Source organism: Lethenteron reissneri, chromosome 1 (genome assembly GCF_015708825.2).
Source record: "Lethenteron reissneri isolate LAM-NWPU_2019-01 chromosome 1, ASM1570882v1, whole genome shotgun sequence".
NCBI lineage: Eukaryota > Metazoa > Chordata > Hyperoartia > Petromyzontiformes > Petromyzontidae > Lethenteron > Lethenteron reissneri.
This window is the reverse complement of record NC_083779.1, coordinates 8,824,353-8,846,037: the sequence shown is the minus strand read 5'-3', so window position 1 is coordinate 8,846,037 and position 21,685 is coordinate 8,824,353. Positions and strand designations below refer to the sequence as shown.

The 21,685-nt window shown below is 54.9% G+C and overlaps 1 protein-coding gene across 1 annotated transcript in view; it reads left to right on the top strand.

Moving 5' to 3' along the window:
- ST8SIA5 (ST8 alpha-N-acetyl-neuraminide alpha-2,8-sialyltransferase 5) overlaps positions 1–21,189 on the top strand; it is a 33,323-nt gene extending 12,134 nt beyond the window's left edge. The window contains exons 2-9 of the mRNA XM_061567910.1: positions 8,957–9,115; positions 10,299–10,388; positions 11,702–11,788; positions 12,659–12,803; positions 13,174–13,286; positions 17,174–17,266; positions 17,810–17,939; positions 18,074–21,189. Coding sequence (XP_061423894.1) covers positions 8,988–9,115; positions 10,299–10,388; positions 11,702–11,788; positions 12,659–12,803; positions 13,174–13,286; positions 17,174–17,266; positions 17,810–17,939; positions 18,074–18,412 — 1,125 coding nt within the window. The 5' untranslated portion in view covers positions 8,957–8,987 and the 3' untranslated portion in view covers positions 18,413–21,189. The remainder of the gene's footprint in view (positions 1–8,956; positions 9,116–10,298; positions 10,389–11,701; positions 11,789–12,658; positions 12,804–13,173; positions 13,287–17,173; positions 17,267–17,809; positions 17,940–18,073) is intronic.
- The last annotated feature ends 496 nt before the right edge of the window (positions 21,190–21,685 follow it).

Here is a 21,685-nt window from a genome sequence, read left to right as displayed (position 1 = left end):
TGTACCCTCACCAGTGTGCGTGTACCCTCACCAGTGTGCGTGTACCCTCACCAGTGTGTGTGTATCCTCACCAATGTGTGTGTACCCTCACCAGTGTGTGTATCCTCACCAGTGTGTGTGTACCCTCACCAGTGTGTGTGTACCCTCACCAATGTGTGTGTACTCTCACCAGTGTGTGTGTACCCTCACCAGTGTGTGTGTACCCTCACCAGTGTGTGTGTATCCTCACCAATGTGTGTGTACCCTCACCAGTGTGTGTGTGCCCTCACCTGTGTGTGTGTACCCTCACCAGTGTGTGTGTGCCCTCACCAATGTGTGTGTATCCTCACCAGTGTGTGTGTGCCCTCACCAGTGTGTGTACCCTCACCAGTGTGTGTGTACACTCACCAGTGTGTGTACCCTCACCAGTGTGTGTGTACCCTCACCAATGTGTGTACCCTCACCAGTGTGTGTACCCTCACCAGTGTGTGTTTACCCTCACCAGTGTGTGTACCCTCACCAGTGTGTGTACCCTCACCAGTGTGTGTGTACTCTCACCTGTGTGTGTGTACCCTCACCAGTGTGTGTGTACCCTCAACAGTATGTGTACCCTCACCAGTGTGTGTGTACCCTCACCAGTGTGTGTACCCTCACCAATGTGTGTGTACCCTCACCAGTGTGTGTACCCTCACCAATGTGTGTGTACCCTCACCAGTGTGTGTACCCTCACCAGTGTGTGTGTACCCTCACCAGTGTGTGTGTACCCTCACCAGTGTGTGTACCCTCACCAGTGTGTGTGTACCCTCACCAGTGTGTGTACCCTCACCAGTGTGTGTGTACCCTCACCAGTGTGTGTGTGTACCCTCACCTGTGTGTGTGTACCCTCACCAATGTGTGTACCCTCACCTGTGTGTGTGTACCCTCACCAGTGTGTGTGTACCCTCACCAGTGTGTGTGTGTACCCTCACCAGTGTGTGTGTACCCTCACCAGTGTGTGTGTACCCTCACCAGTGTGTGTGTACCCTCACCAGTGGTGTGTACCCTCACCAGTGTGTGTACCCTCACCAGTGTGTGTGTACCCTCACCAGTGTATGTGTACCCTCACCAGTGTGTACCCTCACCAGTGTGTGTGTACCCTCACCAGTGTGTGTGTGTACCTTCACCTGTGTATGTGTACCCTCACCAGTGTGTGTGTGTACCCTCACCAATGTGTGTGTGCCCTCACCTGTGTGTGTGTACCCTCACCAGTGTGTGTGTGCCCTCACCTGTGTGTGTGTATCCTCACCAGTGTGTGTGTACCCTCACCTGTGTGTGTGTATCCTCACCAGTGTGTGTACCCTCACCAGTGTGTGTGTACCCTCACCAGTGTGTGTGTACCCTCACCAGTGTGTGTGTACCCTCACCTGTGTGTGTGTACCCTCACCCGTGTGTGTGTACCCTCACCAGTGTGTGTGTACCCTCACCAGTGTGTGTGTGTACCCTCACCAGTGTGTGTGTACCCTCACCAATGTGTGTGTATCCTCACCAGTGTGTGTGTGCCCTCACCTGTGTGTGTGTACCCTCACCAGTGTGTGTGTATCCTCACCAGTGTGTGTGTGCCCTCACCTGTGTGTGTGTACCCTCACCAGTGTGTGTGTACCCTCACCAATGTGTGTGTATCCTCACCAGTGTGTGTGTACCCTCACCTGTGTGTGTGTACCCTCACCAGTGTGTGTGTATCCTCACCTGTGTGTGTGTACCCTCACCAGTGTGTGTGTACCCTCACCAGTGTGTGTACCCTCACCAGTGTGTGTGTACCCTCACCAGTGTGTGTGTGCCCTCACCAGTGTGTGTGTGTACCCTCACCAGTGTGTGTGTACCCTCACCTGTGTGTGTGTGCCCTCACCAGTGTGTGTGTACCCTCACCAGTGTGTGTGTATCCTCACCAGTGTGTGTGTACCCTCACCAGTGTGTGTGTACCCTCACCTGTGTGTGTGTACCCTCACCAATGTATGTACCCTCACCTGTGTGTGTGTACCCTCACCAGTGTGTGTACCCTCACCAGTGTGTGTGTACCCTCACCAGTGTGTGTGTACCCTCACCAATGTATGTACCCTCACCAGTGTGTGTGTACCCTCACCAGTGTTTACCCTCACCAGTGTGTGTACCCTCACCTGTGTCTGTGTACCCTCACCAGTGTGTGTGTATACTCACCAGTGTGTGTATACACTCACCTGTGTGTGTGTACCCTCACCAGTGTGTGTGTACCCTCACCAATGTATGTACCCTCACCTGTGTGTGTGTACCCTCACCAGTGTGTGTGTACCCTCACCAGTGTGTGTGTACCCTCACCTGTGTGTGTACCCTCACCAGTGTGTGTGTACCCTCACCAGTGTGTGTGTACCCTCACCAGTGTGTACCCTCACCAGTGTTTACCCTCACCAGTGTGTGTGTACCCTCACCAGTGTGTGTGTACCCTCACCAGTGTGTGTGTACCCTCACCAGTGTGTGTGTATACACTCACCTGTGTGTGTGTACCCTCACCAGTGTGTGTGTACACTCACCTGTGTGTGTGTACCCTCACCAGTGTGTGTGTACCCTCACCAATGTATGTACCCTCACCTGTGTGTGTGTACCCTCACCAGTGTGTGTACCCTCACCAGTGTGTGTGTACCCTCACCAGTGTGTGTGTACCCTCACCAATGTATGTACCCTCACCTGTGTGTGTGTACCCTCACCAGTGTGTGTACCCTCACCAGTGTGTGTGTACCCTCACCAGTGTGTGTGTACCCTCACCAATGTATGTACCCTCACCAGTGTGTGTGTACCCTCACCAGTGTGTGTGTACCCTCACCTGTGTGTGTGTACCCTCACCAGTGTGTGTGTACCCTCACCAGTGTGTGTGTACCCTCACCAGTGTGTACCCTCACCAGTGTTTACCCTCACCAGTGTGTGTGTACCCTCACCAGTGTGTGTGTACCCTCACCAGTGTGTGTGTACCCTCACCAGTGTGTGTGTATACACTCACCTGTGTGTGTGTACCCTCACCAGTGTGTGTGTACACTCACCTGTGTGTGTGTACCCTCACCAGTGTGTGTGTATACACACCTGTGTGTGTGTACCCTCACCAGTGTGTGTGTATACACTCACCTGTGTGTGTGTACCCTCACCAGTGTGCGTGTACCCTCACCAGTGTGCGTGTACCCTCACCAGTGTGTGTGTGTACCCTCACCAGTGTGTGTGTACCCTCACCAGTGTGTGTGTATCCTCACCAGTGTGTGTGTGTACCCTCACCAGTGTGCGTGTACCCTCACCAGTGTGCGTGTACCCTCACCAGTGTGTGTGTACACTCACCAGTGTGTGTGTACCCTCACCAGTGTGTGTGTACACTCACCAGTGTGTGTGTACCCTCACCAGTGTGTGTGTACCCTCACCAGTGTGTACCCTCACCAGTGTGTGTGTACCCTCACCAGTGTGTGTGTACCCTCACCAGTGTGTGTGTACCCTCACCAATGTGTGTGTACCCTCACCAGTGTGTGTGTACCCTCACCAGTGTGTACCCTCACCAATGTGTGTGTACCCTCACCAGTGTGTACCCTCACCTGTGTGTGTGTACCCTCACCTGTGTGTGTGTACCCTCACCAGTGTGTGTGTACCCTCACCAGTGTGTACCCTGACCAGTGTGTGTGTACCCTCACCTGTGTGTGTGTACCCTCACCAGTGTGTGTACCCTCACCTGTGTGTGTGTACCCTCACCAGTGTGTGTGTACCCTCAACAGTATGTGTACCCTCACCAGTGTGTGTGTACCCTCACCAGTGTGTGTACCCTCACCAATGTGTGTGTACCCTCACCAGTGTGTGTACCCTCACCAGTGTGTGTGTACCCTCACCAGTGTGTGTGTACCCTCACCAGTGTGTGTACCCTCACCAGTGTGTGTGTACCCTCACCAGTGTGTGTACCCTCACCAGTGTGTGTGTACCCTCACCAGTGTGTGTGTGTACCCTCACCTGTGTGTGTGTACCCTCACCAATGTGTGTACCCTCACCTGTGTGTGTGTACCCTCACCAGTGTGTGTGTACCCTCACCAGTGTGTGTGTGTACCCTCACCAGTGTGTGAACCCTCACCAGTGTGTGTGTACCCTCACCAGTGTGTGTGTACCCTCACCAGTGTGTGTGTACCCTCACCAGTGTGTGTGTACCCTCACCAGTGTGTGTACCCTCACCAGTGTGTGTGTACCCTCACCAGTGTATGTGTACCCTCACCAGTGTGTACCCTCACCAGTGTGTGTGTACCCTCACCAGTGTGTGTGTGTACCCTCACCTGTGTATGTGTACCCTCACCAGTGTGTGTGTGTACCCTCACCAATGTGTGTGTGCCCTCACCTGTGTGTGTGTACCCTCACCAGTGTGTGTGTGCCCTCACCTGTGTGTGTGTATCCTCACCAGTGTGTGTGTACCCTCACCTGTGTGTGTGTATCCTCACCAGTGTGTGTACCCTCACCAGTGTGTGTGTACCCTCACCAGTGTGTGTGTACCCTCACCAGTGTGTGTGTACCCTCACCTGTGTGTGTGTACCCTCACCCGTGTGTGTGTACCCTCACCAGTGTGTGTGTACCCTCACCAGTGTGTGTGTGTACCCTCACCAGTGTGTGTGTACCCTCACCAATGTGTGTATATCCTCACCAGTGTGTGTGTGCCCTCACCTGTGTGTGTGTACCCTCACCAGTGTGTGTGTATCCTCACCAGTGTGTGTGTGCCCTCACCTGTGTGTGTGTACCCTCACCAGTGTGTGTGTACCCTCACCAATGTGTGTGTATCCTCACCAGTGTGTGTGTACCCTCACCTGTGTGTGTGTACCCTCACCAGTGTGTGTGTATCCTCACCTGTGTTTGTGTACCCTCACCAGTGTGTGTGTACCCTCACCAGTGTGTGTACCCTCACCAGTGTGTGTGTACCCTCACCAGTGTGTGTGTGCCCTCACCAGTGTGTGTGTGTACCCTCACCAGTGTGTGTGTACCCTCACCTGTGTGTGTGTGCCCTCACCAGTGTGTGTGTACCCTCACCAGTGTGTGTGTATCCTCACCAGTGTGTGTGTACCCTCACCAGTGTGTGTGTACCCTCACCAGTGTGTGTGTATCCTCACCAGTGTGTGTGTACCCTCACCAGTGTGTGTGTACCCTCACCAGTGTGTGTGTATCCTCACCAGTGTGTGTGTACCCTCACCAGTGTGTGTGTACCCTCACCAGTGTGTGTGTACCCTCACCAGTGTGTGTGTATCCTCACCAGTGTGCGTGTACCCTCACCAGTGTGTGTGTACCCTCACCAGTGTGTGTGTATCCTCACCAGTGTGTGTGTACCCTCACCAGTGTATGTGTACCCTCACCAGTTTGTGTGCACACTCACTTGTGTGTGTACCCTCACCAGTGTGTGTGTGTACCCTCACCAGTGTGTGTGTACCCTCACCAGTGTGTGTGTACCCTCACCAGTGTGTGTGTATACACTCACCTGTGTGTGTGTACCCTCACCAGTGTGTGTGTACACTCACCTGTGTGTGTGTACCCTCACCAGTGTGTGTGTATACACACCTGTGTGTGTGTACCCTCACCAGTGTGTGTGTATACACTCACCTGTGTGTGTGTACCCTCACCAGTGTGCGTGTACCCTCACCAGTGTGCGTGTACCCTCACCAGTGTGTGTGTGTACCCTCACCAGTGTGTGTGTACCCTCACCAGTGTGTGTGTATCCTCACCAGTGTGTGTGTGTACCCTCACCAGTGTGCGTGTACCCTCACCAGTGTGCGTGTACCCTCACCAGTGTGTGTGTACACTCACCAGTGTGTGTGTACCCTCACCAGTGTGTGTGTACACTCACCAGTGTGTGTGTACCCTCACCAGTGTGTGTGTACCCTCACCAGTGTGTACCCTCACCAGTGTGTGTGTACCCTCACCAGTGTGTGTGTACCCTCACCAGTGTGTGTGTACCCTCACCAATGTGTGTGTACCCTCACCAGTGTGTGTGTACCCTCACCAGTGTGTACCCTCACCAATGTGTGTGTACCCTCACCAGTGTGTACCCTCACCTGTGTGTGTGTACCCTCACCTGTGTGTGTGTACCCTCACCAGTGTGTGTGTACCCTCACCAGTGTGTACCCTGACCAGTGTGTGTGTACCCTCACCTGTGTGTGTGTACCCTCACCAGTGTGTGTACCCTCACCTGTGTGTGTGTACCCTCACCAGTGTGTGTGTACCCTCAACAGTATGTGTACCCTCACCAGTGTGTGTGTACCCTCACCAGTGTGTGTACCCTCACCAATGTGTGTGTACCCTCACCAGTGTGTGTACCCTCACCAGTGTGTGTGTACCCTCACCAGTGTGTGTGTACCCTCACCAGTGTGTGTACCCTCACCAGTGTGTGTGTACCCTCACCAGTGTGTGTACCCTCACCAGTGTGTGTGTACCCTCACCAGTGTGTGTGTGTACCCTCACCTGTGTGTGTGTACCCTCACCAATGTGTGTACCCTCACCTGTGTGTGTGTACCCTCACCAGTGTGTGTGTACCCTCACCAGTGTGTGTGTGTACCCTCACCAGTGTGTGAACCCTCACCAGTGTGTGTGTACCCTCACAGTGTGTGAACTCACCAGTGTGTGTGTACCCTCACCAGTGTGTGTGTACCCTCACCAGTGTGTGTGTACCCTCACCAGTGTGTGTACCCTCACCAGTGTGTGTGTACCCTCACCAGTGTATGTGTACCCTCACCAGTGTGTACCCTCACCAGTGTGTGTGTACCCTCACCAGTGTGTGTGTGTACCCTCACCTGTGTATGTGTACCCTCACCAGTGTGTGTGTGTACCCTCACCAATGTGTGTGTGCCCTCACCTGTGTGTGTGTGTACCCTCACCAGTGTGTGTGTGCCCTCACCTGTGTGTGTGTATCCTCACCAGTGTGTGTGTACCCTCACCTGTGTGTGTGTATCCTCACCAGTGTGTGTACCCTCACCAGTGTGTGTGTACCCTCACCAGTGTGTGTGTACCCTCACCAGTGTGTGTGTACCCTCACCTGTGTGTGTGTACCCTCACCCGTGTGTGTGTACCCTCACCAGTGTGTGTGTACCCTCACCAGTGTGTGTGTGTACCCTCACCAGTGTGTGTGTACCCTCACCAGTGTGTGTGTATCCTCACCAGTGTGTGTGTGCCCTCACCTGTGTGTGTGTACCCTCACCAGTGTGTGTGTATCCTCACCAGTGTGTGTGTGCCCTCACCTGTGTGTGTGTACCCTCACCAGTGTGTGTGTACCCTCACCAATGTGTGTGTATCCTCACCAGTGTGTGTGTACCCTCACCTGTGTGTGTGTACCCTCACCAGTGTGTGTGTATCCTCACCTGTGTTTGTGTACCCTCACCAGTGTGTGTGTACCCTCACCAGTGTGTGTACCCTCACCAGTGTGTGTGTACCCTCACCAGTGTGTGTGTGCCCTCACCAGTGTGTGTGTGTACCCTCACCAGTGTGTGTGTACCCTCACCTGTGTGTGTGTGCCCTCACCAGTGTGTGTGTACCCTCACCAGTGTGTGTGTATCCTCACCAGTGTGTGTGTACCCTCACCAGTGTGTGTGTACCCTCACCAGTGTGTGTGTATCCTCACCAGTGTGTGTGTACCCTCACCAGTGTGTGTGTACCCTCACCAGTGTGTGTGTATCCTCACCAGTGTGTGTGTACCCTCACCAGTGTGTGTGTACCCTCACCAGTGTGTGTGTACCCTCACCAGTGTGTGTGTATCCTCACCAGTGTGCGTGTACCCTCACCAGTGTGTGTGTACCCTCACCAGTGTGTGTGTATCCTCACCAGTGTGTGTGTACCCTCACCAGTGTATGTGTACCCTCACCAGTTTGTGTGCACACTCACTTGTGTGTGTACCCTCACCAGTGTGTGTGTGTACCCTCACCAGTGTGTGTGTATCCTCACCAGTGTGTGTGTACCCTCACCAGTGTGTGTGTATCCTCACCAGTGTGTGTAGCCTCACCAGTGTGTGTGTACCCTCACCAGTGTGTGTGTACCCTCACCAGTGTGTGTGTATCCTCACCAGTGTGTGTGTGCCCTCACCTGTGTGTGTGTACCCTCACCAGTGTGTGTGTGCCCTCACCTGTGTGTGTGTACCCTCACCAGTGTGTGTGTACCCTCACCAGTGTGTGTGTGTACCCTCACCAGTGTGTGTGTGCCCTCACCTGTGTGTGTGTACCCTCACCCGTGTGTGTGTACCCTCACCCGTGTGTGTGTGCCCTCACCCGTGTGTGTGTGCCCTCACCCGTGTGTGTGTACCCTCACCAGTGTGTGTGTACCCTCACCAGTGTGTGTGTACCCTCACCAGTGTGCGTGTACCCTCACCAGTGTGCGTGTACCCTCACCAGTGTGCGTGTACCCTCACCAGTGTGTGTGTATCCTCACCAATGTGTGTGTACCCTCACCAGTGTGTGTATCCTCACCAGTGTGTGTGTACCCTCACCAGTGTGTGTGTACCCTCACCAATGTGTGTGTACCCTCACCAGTGTGTGTGTACCCTCACCAGTGTGTGTGTACCCTCACCAGTGTGTGTGTATCCTCACCAATATGTGTGTACCCTCACCAGTGTGTGTGTGCCCTCACCTGTGTGTGTGTACCCTCACCAGTGTGTGTGTGCCCTCACCAATGTGTGTGTATCCTCACCAGTGTGTGTGTGCCCTCACCAGTGTGTGTACCCTCACCAGTGTGTGTGTACACTCACCAGTGTGTGTACCCTCACCAGTGTGTGTGTACCCTCACCAATGTGTGTACCCTCACCAGTGTGTGTACCCTCACCAGTGTGTGTTTACCCTCACCAGTGTGTGTACCCTCACCAGTGTGTGTACCCTCACCAGTGTGTGTGTACTCTCACCTGTGTGTGTACCCTCACCTGCTCTCCCCATCTCCTCTCCCCTGTGTGTTCACCCTCACCTGCTCTCCCCCCGTCTTTGCTCCCCTGGTGCAGCTGCACAGCAGCATCAGCAGCAGAAGCAGCAATGGGCTACACGGACGGCACGGCCACCGTGGTGCTGGGCAACCGCACGCTGCTCTTCATGTTCCTGTGCGCTTTCGCCTTCGTCACGCTCTGGCAGGAGATCAGCTTCGGGCCCCGTGCCCTCCGCAGGTACGTGGGTCCTACGGGGCCACGCTGGGTAAGCAGCCGGTACATGGGTCGTGGGGTGACGGCATGTATGCAGGATGAGCAAGACCCTGTAGCGGTGGTGTCGGTGGTGGTGACCCGAGTCCCATTGTGGTTTCAGGCCGGGGCGGTCCTATACACGAACGCCATATTCTCTGTCCGTCTACTTCAGCAGAGGTGGAGGGAATTTCAGCAGCACCTACATCTTTGCTTTATTGACCTGGTCAAGGCCTATGATGCCATGAATGTGCCAGGGTTCTGGGTTATTCTTCATTACCTTCGGAGTCCCTGACCCTCTGCTCACAATCCTTTAGGACGTTCATGATGGTGGGCAGGCCCAGGTAAAGCTGCGTGGCCGGGAGACGAAGCCATTTTGTGTTCACCTTGGGACGTGATAGGGATGTCCTCTGACCCCTACACTATTTAACAGATTTTTTGACCACATAGTCCGAGAAGCTTTGCATGCCTGTACCTGTGGAATAACCAACTGTAACAGATACAATGGGAGGCTGATCGATGCCTGCGTGTGGTCAAGGGATGGCTCCCTGTTGGTCAACCCGTATTTTGATGAACTGGTAATAACTGCTCACTCTTAAGAAGGAGTTGGAGCAGCTATTGCCGAACCGTGACCGTGCTACTAAGAGACGGGGCCTTACCGTCAGCCCCACAAAATCAAAGGACCTGCCTTGGTGTTTTACGTCATCAAATACTGCCCTCCTTCCCACTCCCCCATGAGTGATGGCGCAGTGGTGGACAAGTTTCCATACCTGAACAGTGTGCTTATGACCGACCCCCGGTTTGGCAGCGGAGATCTCCGAATGAGTCGAACAGCCACCATTGTCTTTTCATCAGCTGCCTAACGCCATGTGGAATCAACCTGATCCACATGCGCAGGTGGTGCATCTATCATTCATCTCAGTCAGCCCTGACACCTGAGTCTGTCACGTGACCTTTTGCCAGCAGCGAGTCTTCGACACTTCATGTGGCCTCAAAAGTGCATCATAGCTTGGTACAAAGCGCCATGGTGACGTCACCGCCACTTAGTGGTGAAGGGGGGTTGTTATTGATGTGTGTGTGTATGGGGCAGGTATTTTGTGTTGTACCACGAGCCTCTGCTCTTCAAAACCACTGAGTAGTGGTGATCCCGTGGTGTGTGTGTGTGGTGCAGGTATTTTGTGTCTTACCACGGCCCTCTGCTCTTCAACTCCACCGAGTGTCGGGAGCTCCGCACCGACATGACCGATGTCCGCCTGGGAATGTGAGTCTTCCCCTATCCCTCACTCTCTCAACAGCACCACTTACCAGTATCACCAGTGCAATATCACCAGCGCAACTTACCAGTGACATTCAACCAGCGTCACTCACCAGCACCACTTACCAGTTTCACCAATGCAATATCACCAGCGACACTGACCAATGCCACACCAGCGCTACTCACCAGTATCACCAGCGCCATTCACCAGTGCCACTCATACCAGCGCTACTCACCAGTATCACCAGCGCCATTCACCAGTGCCACTCATACCAGCGCTACTCACCAGTATCACCAGCGCCATTCACCAGTGCCACTCATACCAGCGCTACTCACCAGTATCACCAGCGCCATTCACCAGTGCCACTCATACCAGCGCTACTCACCAGTATCACCAGCGCCATTCACCAGTGCCACTCATACCAGCGCTACTCACCAGTATCACCAGTGCCATTCACCAGTGCCACTCATACCAGCGCTACTCACCAGTATCACCAGTGCCATTCACCAGTGCCACTCATACCAGCGCTACTCACCAGTATCACCAGTGCCATTCACCAGCGCCACTTACTAGTGTCATCCAACCAGAGCAACTCGTCAGCGCCACTCATACCATCACCTTGTTGTCCTTCCCTCGCACCTCCGATTAGCACAGTTCAACGTACATATATACATACATCAACATACAAGCACCAGTCACCAGCGCTACACATCAGCGCCACTCAATAGCGCAACTCGCCAACGTGATGGAACGGGTGTGATTGCTGTGGAGGCAGTGAGACCGTAGGCACCAGAGAGAGGAAAGTGATCATGGCCGTGACTGTGTTGAGTACTGGTTGTGATGGTGATGTGGCGATGTGGTGGTCATGATGGTGATGCAGTAGTGGTGGCGGTGATCTGTTGGTGGTGATGGTTTGGTGGTGGTCATGGTTTGGTGGTCATGGTGATGATGGTGGTATGGTTATTGTGTTGTGGTGGGGATGATGGTGAAATGTTGTTGATGGTAGTGATGGTGGTGATAGTGTTGATGGTGCTAGAGATGGTGGTGGTGATAGTGTTGATGGTGCTAGAGAAGGTGGTGATAGTGGTGATAGTGGTGATGGTGTAGATAGTGGTGGTTGATGGTGGTGTGGGAGTAATGATAGTGATGCTGGTGATTGATGGTGGTGATAGTGATGGTGGTGTGGGAGTGATGGTAGTGATGGTGATTTGGTGATGGTGGTGTTGGGGTGATGGTGGTGATAGTTTTGTTGTTGGTGGTGATAATGGTAGTGGTGTTGGTGGTGGTGTTGTTCACGGGGTTGGTGTGTTGTGTCCAGGTTTCGTGAGTCCGATGTCTTTGATCGCTGGCGGCGCCTCCAGGTGTGCGACTGGGAACACAACCGCTCCGAGTCCGACCTGCTCAGGTGCGTGCACGCGTCTGTGTACACTTGCCTGTGGGTGTGTCCACGTGTGTGTGTGTGTGCGCGCGCCCTGCGCTGCGAACCTGACGACCCAAGTTAAACTTTCGATGACAGCCGAAACCATTCACGGATATCTGAATTGAGCCTGTGCCTTCCCTAGGTCGACTCGACCTGAAATAAGTTCTCAGACATGCCGTGTAACGTGAGCCCAGGAAGTGGCACTGGCACACATAAAGCCTGCTGCTCGTATAACAGGCGGTGTTCGCTTGCGGCATCCACCGTGCAGGGCCGCGAGGGTGAAAAACCGTCTCGTGTTGTAGCCCTGTGCCCCTCCCGTTCGCATCCCCCTGTCTCCCCACGCCCCCTCCCCGTGTCTTCGCGTGTCTTCTGCCCAGAGGTCGCAAACGGGTTTTGATTCCTTACCCGTACCCGTACCCGGCCGCACCAGGGTCGCAAACGGGTACTCGTACCCGTAACCTACCCGATACCCAGCTACCCGTACCCGGCCGGGTATCAGGTAGGGTACGGGTACGAGTACCCGATTGCGACCTCTGGGATGAAGTCATGTTGCAGGCGCGGGTGGGTTGATTCTGGGATCTTGAATTGTGAGAAGAGACAAGACGTTGGGAAATGAGTGACAAACGGTTACTCACCAGTGACTCACGGCCTACTCGTACCCAGCCGCACCAGGGTCGCAAACGGCTACCCGTACCCGTACCCGGCCGGGTACTGGTAGCCGGGTATCGGGTAGGGTACGGGTATCGGGTACCCGGTTGCGACCTCTGCTTCTGCCCCGTGCGGCTCCAGTGCAACTCCCCGTGCCTGCCCCCGTCTCTCCCCCGCGATGTCCCCCGCGCCGCGGCACCACCGCAGGCTGCAGCTGTCGCGGTGCTGCAATGCGCCGGGGCTGCTGGTGGCGTCTCAGCGGAATGTGGCGCTGGGGAGCCGCCTGCGCTATGAGGGCGAGGAGAAGCGGACGCTGCAGGTCGGCCAGGAGCTGTTCAACATGCTGCCTCCGGTGAGCGCCAGGCTGCGCGCCAACTGGCAGACGCACCACCAGCTGCGCCCCCCGACTGTGCCAACTTGCTGTATTTAGCCGCCCGGCGCTCCGCTCGTTGTTGTGAGCGTCGCTCCTCTTAACCTCCACTGTTGTTGGAGGGCGAATGCCTCCAACTGCCCAGTCGCAGAAATGACCAGATCATCAGCATACATAACTTGCTTAACCAATGGGAAGCTAACCCTTGACTCCACCTGGGCATCGATCAGCCTCACACTGTATCAGGACCAGATGGAAATTCAATTTGGTTAACTAACATCACGCGAACGTGCGTACGCACGCACGGCTGTGCGTGTAGCAATGACCTTGCCATGACGCTGGCGCTGTGCAGGAGATGCCGTACGGCAAGCAGCAGTTCCGCACGTGCTCTGTGGTGGGGAACGGCGGGATCCTCACGGGCAGCGGCTGCGGGCACCACATCGACAGCGCTGACTTCGTGTTCCGGTAATTTGCCCACGCCACTCGTGGTACAGCGATGTGCCACGAGTGTGGGGCTCCGTGGTGGCTGGGAGATGTTAACTCCCTCGCCTGGTATGCAGGAGGTCGTGAGTTCGATCCTGACCCTTACGCCTGCTGTATATTTGGAGTTTGCGTGTCTCTCTTTCATCATCATCACGGTGACTAGGAGATGTTAACTCCCTCGCCTGGTATGCAGAAGGTCGTGAGTTCGATCCTGACCCTTACGCCTGCTGTATATTTGGAGTTTGCGTGTCTCTCTTTCATCATCATCACGGTGACTAGGAGATGTTAACTCCCTCGCCTGGTATGCAGGAGGTCGTGAGTTCGATCCTGACCCTGACGCCTGCTGTATATTTGGAGTTTGCGTGTCTCTCTTTCATCATCATCACGGTGACTAGGAGATGTTAACTCCCTCGCCTGGTATGCAGAAGGTCGTGAGTTCGATCCTGACCCTTACGCCTGCTGTATATTTGGAGTTTGCGTGTCTCTCTTTCATCATCATCACGGTGACTAGGAGATGTTAACTCCCTCGCCTGGTATGCAGAAGGTCGTGAGTTCGATCCTGACCCTTACGCCTGCTGTATATTTGGAGTTTGCGTGTCTCTCTTTCATCATCATCACGGTGACTAGGAGATGTTAACTCCCTCGCCTGGTATGCAGAAGGTCGTGAGTTCGATCCTGACCCTTACGCCTGCTGTATATTTGGAGTTTGCGTGTCTCTCTTTCATCATCATCACGGTGACTAGGAGATGTTAACTCCCTCGCCTGGTATGCAGAAGGTCGTGAGTTCGATCCTGACCCTGACGCCTGCTGTATATTTGGAGTTTGCGTGTCTCTCTTTCATCATCATCACGGTGACTAGGAGATGTTAACTCCCTCGCCTGGTATGCAGAAGGTCGTGAGTTCGATCCTGACCCTTACGCCTGCTGTATATTTGGAGTTTGCGTGTCTCTCTTTCATCATCATCACGGTGACTAGGAGATGTTAACTCCCTCGCCTGGTATGCAGAAGGTCGTGAGTTCGATCCTGACCCTGACGCCTGCTGTATATTTGGAGTTTGCGTGTCTCTCTTTCATCATCATCACGGTGACTAGGAGATGTTAACTCCCTCGCCTGGTATGCAGAAGGTCGTGAGTTCGATCCTGACCCTTACGCCTGCTGTATATTTGGAGTTTGCGTGTCTCTCTTTCATCATCATCACGGTGACTAGGAGATGTTAACTCCCTCGCCTGGTATGCAGAAGGTCGTGAGTTCGATCCTGACCCTTACGCCTGCTGTATATTTGGAGTTTGCGTGTCTCTCTTTCATCATCATCACGGTGACTAGGAGATGTTAACTCCCTCGCCTGGTATGCAGAAGGTCGTGAGTTCGATCCTGACCCTTACGCCTGCTGTATATTTGGAGTTTGCGTGTCTCTCTTTCATCATCATCACGGTGACTAGGAGATGTTAACTCCCTCGCCTGGTATGCAGAAGGTCGTGAGTTCGATCCTGACCCTTACGCCTGCTGTATATTTGGAGTTTGCGTGTCTCTCTTTCATCATCATCACGGTGACTAGGAGATGTTAACTACCTCTCTTGGTATACAGGAGGTCATGAGTTCGATCCTGACCCTGACGCCTGCTGTATATTTGGAGTTTGCGTCTCTCTCTCATTATCATGGTGGCTAGGAGATGTTAACTACCTCGCCTGGTATACAGAAGGTCATGAGTTCGATCCTGACCCTGACGCCTGCTGTATATTTGGAGTTTGCGTCTCTCTCTCATTATCATGGTGGCTAGGAGATGTTAACTATCTCGCCTGGTATACAGGAGGTCGTGAGTTCGATCCTGACCCTGATGCCTGTTGCTGCTGTATATTTGGAGTTTGCGTGTCTCTCTCTCATCATCATCACGGTGGCTGGGAGATGTTAACTCCCTCGCCTGGTATGCAGAAGGTCGTGAGTTCGATCCTGACCCTTACGCCTGCTGTATATTTGGAGTTTGCGTGTCTCTCTTTCATCATCATCACGGTGACTAGGAGATGTTAACTCCCTCGCCTGGTATGCAGAAGGTCGTGAGTTCGATCCTGACCCTTACGCCTGCTGTATATTTGGAGTTTGCGTGTCTCTCTTTCATCATCATCACGGTGACTAGGAGATGTTAACTCCCTCGCCTGGTATGCAGAAGGTCGTGAGTTCGATCCTGACCCTTACGCCTGCTGTATATTTGGAGTTTGCGTGTCTCTCTTTCATCATCATCACGGTGACTAGGAGATGTTAACTCCCTCGCCTGGTATGCAGAAGGTCGTGAGTTCGATCCTGACCCTTACGCCTGCTGTATATTTGGAGTTTGCGTGTCTCTCTTTCATCATCATCACGGTGACTAGGAGATGTTAACTCCCTCGCCTGGTATGCAGGAGGTCGTGAGTTCGATCCTGACCCTTACGCCTGCTGTATATTTGGAGTTTGCGTGTCTCTCTTTCATCATCATCACGGTGACTAGGAGATGTTAACTACCTCTCTTGGTATACAGGAGGTCATGAGTTCGATCCTGACCCTGACGCCTGCTGTATATTTGGAGTTTGCGTCTCTCTCTCATTATCATGGTGGCTAGGAGATGTTAACTACCTCGCCTGGTATACAGAAGGTCATGAGTTCGATCCTGACCCTGACGCCTGCTGTATATTTGGAGTTTGCGTCTCTCTCTCATTATCATGGTGGCTAGGAGATGTTAACTATCTCGCCTGGTATACAGGAGGTCGTGAGTTCGATCCTGACCCTGATGCCTGTTGCTGCTGTATATTTGGAGTTTGCGTGTCTCTCTCTCATCATCATCACGGTGGCTGGGAGATGTTAACTCCCATGCCTGGTATGCAGAAGGTCGTGAGTTCGATCCTGACACCTGCTGCTGTATATTTGGAGTTTGCGTGTCTCTTTCTCTCATCATCATGGTGGCTAGGAGATGTTAACTACCTCGCCTGGTATACAGGAGCTCATGGGTTCGATCCCTACCCTGACGCCTGCTGCTGTATATTTGGAGTTTGCGTGTGTTTCTCCCCATGGACACGTGGATTTTTCTCCGGGTCGTCCGGTTTTCCCCCCCACATTTAGAATCAATATTTGGCTGCTATAAATGTCCACGTGATGATAAGCCACTTCGTTGAGCTATCATTTGTGGCTGGATCGCTTCTGAAAAAGAGCTACATAGCTCGTTGGGCCTTACCTGGTGAAATAAAAATATTTTTTAATAGTTTAGTGCGGTGTCCCCTCGCCGCTCACGGTCCAGTCACGAGCACACGCCTCGCGCGTCGGCCGGCACGACCATGCGAGGGTGACGATGGCCTCGCATGGTCAGTGAAGAGAGAGACGGTTTAGAGGTTCAACCAAAACACTGCCCCGCTCGTCATTAACAACGTACGCACGTTGAACCCCCCTTTCGCACCGTACGTAGTCAACTGTGCTTATCGGAGGTGCAGGGGAAGGACAACAAATGAAAGACAAAAAGCAGTTCTAGAGAAATGCGTTTGTCAATCTCGATGATTTAAAAGCGCACAGCTCCTAGTGGCTTCCTCATATCGTGTGCAGCCATCAGCGGGAAAACACACAACAGACAACGTTTCGGGCAATGGGCCTTGCACGTGGATGATGAGAGTTGGAGACCGCACTTTTTTTTATGTTTCCTGATGACACCAGTTTCTAAACAGGCACATGAACAATTATCTAATTAGAAAATCAACCCCCCCGCCTCCCCCCCCGAATCTGAGAGTGGGGTGATGAGGAGTGAGGTGAGGAGGGGGGTGAGGAGTAGAAGGGGATTCTGGTGAGAGAGTGGGGTGAGGAGGAGTGAGGAGAGGAGGGGGGGGTCCCTGTATGATCTCTGCTTGTGCCCGCAGGTGCAACCTGCCGCCCCTGCAGGAGGAGTTCACTCAAGACGTGGGCTCCAGAACCGACCTGGTCACGATCAACCCCAGCATCATCAGCGACAGGTGAGCGGGTGGTGAGCGAGCGGTGCAGATGGTGAGCAAGCGGTGTGGGTGGTGAGCCACCGGTATGGGTGGTGAGCGAGCGGGGCGGGTGGTGAGCGAACGGTGCGGGTGGTGAGCGAACGGTGCGGGTGGTGAGCGAGCGGGGCGGGTGGTGAGCGAGCGGGGCGGGTGGTGAGCGAGTGGAGCGGGTGGTGAGCGAACGGTATGAGTGGTGAGCGAGCGGGGCGGGTGGTGAGCGAACGGTGCGGGTGGTGAGCGAACGGTGCGGGTGGTGAGCGAGCGGGGCGGGTGGTGAGCGAGCGGGGTGGGTGGTGAGCGAGTGGAGCGGGTGGTGAGCGAACGGTACGAGTGGTGAGCGAGCGGGGCGGGTGGTGAGCGAGCGGGGCGGGTGGTGAGCGTGCGGTGCGGGTGGTGAGCGAGCGGTGCGGGTGGTGAGCGAGTGGAGCGGGTGGTGAGCGAGTGGAGCGGGTGGTTAGCGAACGGTACGAGTGGTGAGCGAGCGGGGCGGGTGGTGAGCGAACGGTGTGGGTGGTGAGCGCGCAGGTTTGAGCGTCTGGAGAGGAGGCGGCGGCCGTTCGCGGAGGCGCTGGAGGTGTACGGGAACGCGTCGCTCGTGCTGCCTGCGTTCTACGTGGGGCGCAACACCGAGCTCGCGCTGCGCGTGCGCTACACGGTGCGCCGCCAACGCACCACCACCCCCTCCCACCCCCTCACCCCATCGCCACCCCCACTCGGCGTCTCCGTCGCGTGCGTCCGCGGGGTGGGTAACACGTCGCGTCCTCTCCGCCCCCGCTCCCCCCCCACCAGATGGAGGACCTGGGCCTGCCGCGGCCCGTGCTCTTCTTCCACCCGGCGTACCTGGCGAGCGTGGGCGCCTTCTGGCGCGCCCGCGGGGTCCGCGCGCGCCGCCTCTCCAGCGGCCTCATGGTGGCGAGCGCGGCGCTGGAGCTGTGCCGCGAGGTGCACGCCTACGGCTTCTGGCCCTTCGGCGTGGGCGCGCGCGGCGACTCGCTGGCGCACCACTACTACGACGACGCCAAGCCGCGGCCCGGCTTCCACGCCATGCCCGCCGAGACCGTGCACCTCATGCACCTGCATGCCCGCGGCACGCTGCATCTGCACACGGAGCCCTGCCCCGCCCGCTGAGACGCACGCTCGCGTACGCGTACGCTCACACTCGCCAAGGCACGCGCGCTCACACACGTGAAGTCACACACGCACAAAGGCACACACGCTCACACAGGTGAAGGCACGCGCGTTCACGAACGTGAAGTCACGCACGAAGGCACACACGCTCATGAAGGCACACACGTGAAGGCACACACGTGAAGGCACACACGCACACACGCACACACGCACGAAGGAAAACACATGCACACACACGTGAAGTCACACACGTACGAAGGCACACACGCTCACACACGTGAAGTCACACACGCACGAAGGCACACATGCACACACACGAAGGCACACATGCACACGCACCAAGGCACACATGCACATACACGCACCAAGGCACACATGCACACACACGCACCAAGGCACACATGCACACACACGCACCAAGGCACACATGCACACACACGAAGGCAAACACAAGGGGGACTCATGCACCCTACCACACTCGGCGCTGCGCTGGACTCTTAATTTATTATTCTCGCGACATCGCGGGGATACGAGGAGGAGGAGGAGAGGTACTGCTGCTGCCGCTTTACACGACTATGCAAGCGCTCGGGCATGCGGGCGCAGTGCCCGTGTCACCGTCCTGTGTTCCCTCGCCTCCCGTTGTGTCCCGTGCTTCATCTCGCCACGTGTCCGGCTTGCTTCCGTGTCTTGTCACGTGCTTAGGGTTGCCGCCTGTCCACGTTTGACCCGGTACAGTCCGGAGAACTTGCATTTGTGTTGGGGTGGCAGGATTTGATTGGTATCGAGATCTGCTACCGGTCTTGTGCCGAACCTCATCACAGAGGACCGCTGCACAGTTTTGGTAATAGATGCTCGTGGATAAATCTGCCTGGGTTTAGTTCTGCAGTGGATAGAGGTGGTGACCCTACATGCTGCTACGTATATTGAACTGTTTTTCGCACCGGTACGTAGCCAACCGTGCTCTTCGGAGGTGCAATGGTCCCACGCGTTTGCCCCGTCGCTGTTTGTTGCAATCGAGGACTCGAGAGGCGTGTCCCCGGTGACGCGGTACAGCGCGTGCCGCTAGCGCGGCGCTACGGTGAGCGGCGCGCTTGGACCTGCATGCAATCCAGAGGTTGCCCGGCATGGCAGTTAAAAAACGAATGGAGCAAGTTTCTGAAATCCCCCCCCTCACCGCCACCCACCCTGTCCAGCCAGCAGTATACATGGTTGATTGGCAGCTGGCGTGTGTAGGGGCAATGCGTGGGTACGGCTACCTCTTCCGACAGTCTGGTCGACGTGGAAGAGTTGTCTCTAGCGGTGGCTCGGAGCAGCTCGTGGGCTCAAGAGTTGAGCCCACGGGATACGTGAGGATTGGAGTTCAGGTCGACAGAGTGCTGGCCGATGATTGTGGTTCGTAGTAATAATAGTCGCGTCAACTTGTCACGCACCCGACGCACAATATTTGTTGTCGGAGAGAACCACAGCCTTGCGAGAAGGCAAGCAGCCAGGCGATGAGCCAAGCTAATGTTGCCCTCTGTATATTGAGGTGTCATCGGCCAATTAATGACTGTTTACATGTGGGAGGAAACTGGGAGCACCCCAGAGAAAAACCCACGCGTGCGAAGGGGCAACACTCGATTCCGTGCATACGGCTGAGAGGGAAATTATTTCACGTTTTGTCGTACCGCATTTCCGGTGACCCAGGGACACGGCTTCCTCCTCGACTCCCACGGGAAGGGAGTTTCACAACATTCGTGCGACCCGCCGACCCTCGCTGCCTCCACAGTGCTTGGCTTTACAGGCCATGTGCGGAGCCAGCAGCCTCCGCTGCTGGCTCGTGGTGCCGGTCGTGATTGACGGCTCCCATCGTGGACGACGATCGTGGTTGGCGACGATGGTGATCGTGGTTCACGACGATGATCGTGGTTGATGATGATCGTGGTTGACCATGATCGTTTGAGGACGATGATCGTGGTTGACCATGATAGTGGTTGACCATGATCGTGGTTGACGACGATGATCGTGGTTGACGATGATCATGGTTGACCATGATCGTTTGAAGACGATGATCATGGTTGACCATGATCGTGGTTCACGACGATGATCGTGGTTCACGACGATGATCGTGGTTCACGACGATGATCGTGGTTGACCATGATCGTGGTTGACGACGATGATCGTGGTTGACGATGATCGTGGTTGACCATGATCATGGTTGACCATGATCGTGGTTCACGACGATGATCGTGGTTCACGACGATGATCGTGGTTGACCATGATCGTGGTTGACGACGATGATCGTGGTTGACGACGATGATCGTGGTTGACCATGATGATCGTGGTTGACCATGATCGTGGTTGACCATGATCGTGGTTGACCATGATGATCGTGGTTGACCATGATGATCGTGGTTGACCATGATCGTGGTTGACCATGATCGTGGTTGACAACCATGGTTGACCATGATCGTGGTTGATGATGATCGTGGTCGACGACGATCATCGCGGTTGCATGAGAAGAAGCCGTTCCGCTGTGCCGTGCGGCGTGTCAAATTTGCACTCGGCGTAGCTGACACTGTACAGCAACTTATTGTGTTTATATAACAAAGAGAATGTTCGTTAGGATGCCGCGCGTCGTTATTTATGCTGTGTGTCTATCGTTCGCTTGTCCCCGTCTCGTCCCTGTCTCGTCCCGCCACGTGTGGAGCTCCGTGGGGAGAGGCGAGCGCGTCGCTCCCGTGCGTGTGTCGCACTGTGGGGGGGAACACGCGAGTCATAAACGTGTCACGAATTAGCGGGTGTGTCACGTCTCCCACGCTGTGTATGGGTGAGTGTGCGTATGGGTAAGTGTGTTGGTGTATGGGTGAGTGTGTAGGTGTATGGGTGAGCATCTGTATGGGTGAGTGTGTAGGTGTATGGGTGTGTGTGTGGGTGTATGGGCGAGGTTTAGGACTGTGACTCATGCAGCTGCAATGGCTGCTTTGGGTACGCGGTCCAGACCTCCCCAGAGATCCTGGCTGACAGAGGAGGTGTTCAGGATAGTTGAGAAAAAGCGACAGGCACACTCTCATCGGCTACAGCATCCCACGTCAGATAATGAGGAGGCTTACCGCAGCCTTCGCTCGGAGGTTCGGAGAGCCGTAAGGCGCTGCAAGGATGGGTGGTGGTCGTGGGTTGCGGAGGAGATGGAGTCTGCCTCAGTGGCCCGCGATCACAAATCACTATTTAACTCCATCAAAAAAGTAACCTGCAGCGCCACACCTATTAGCATCATTATGGGAAAAAATGGTG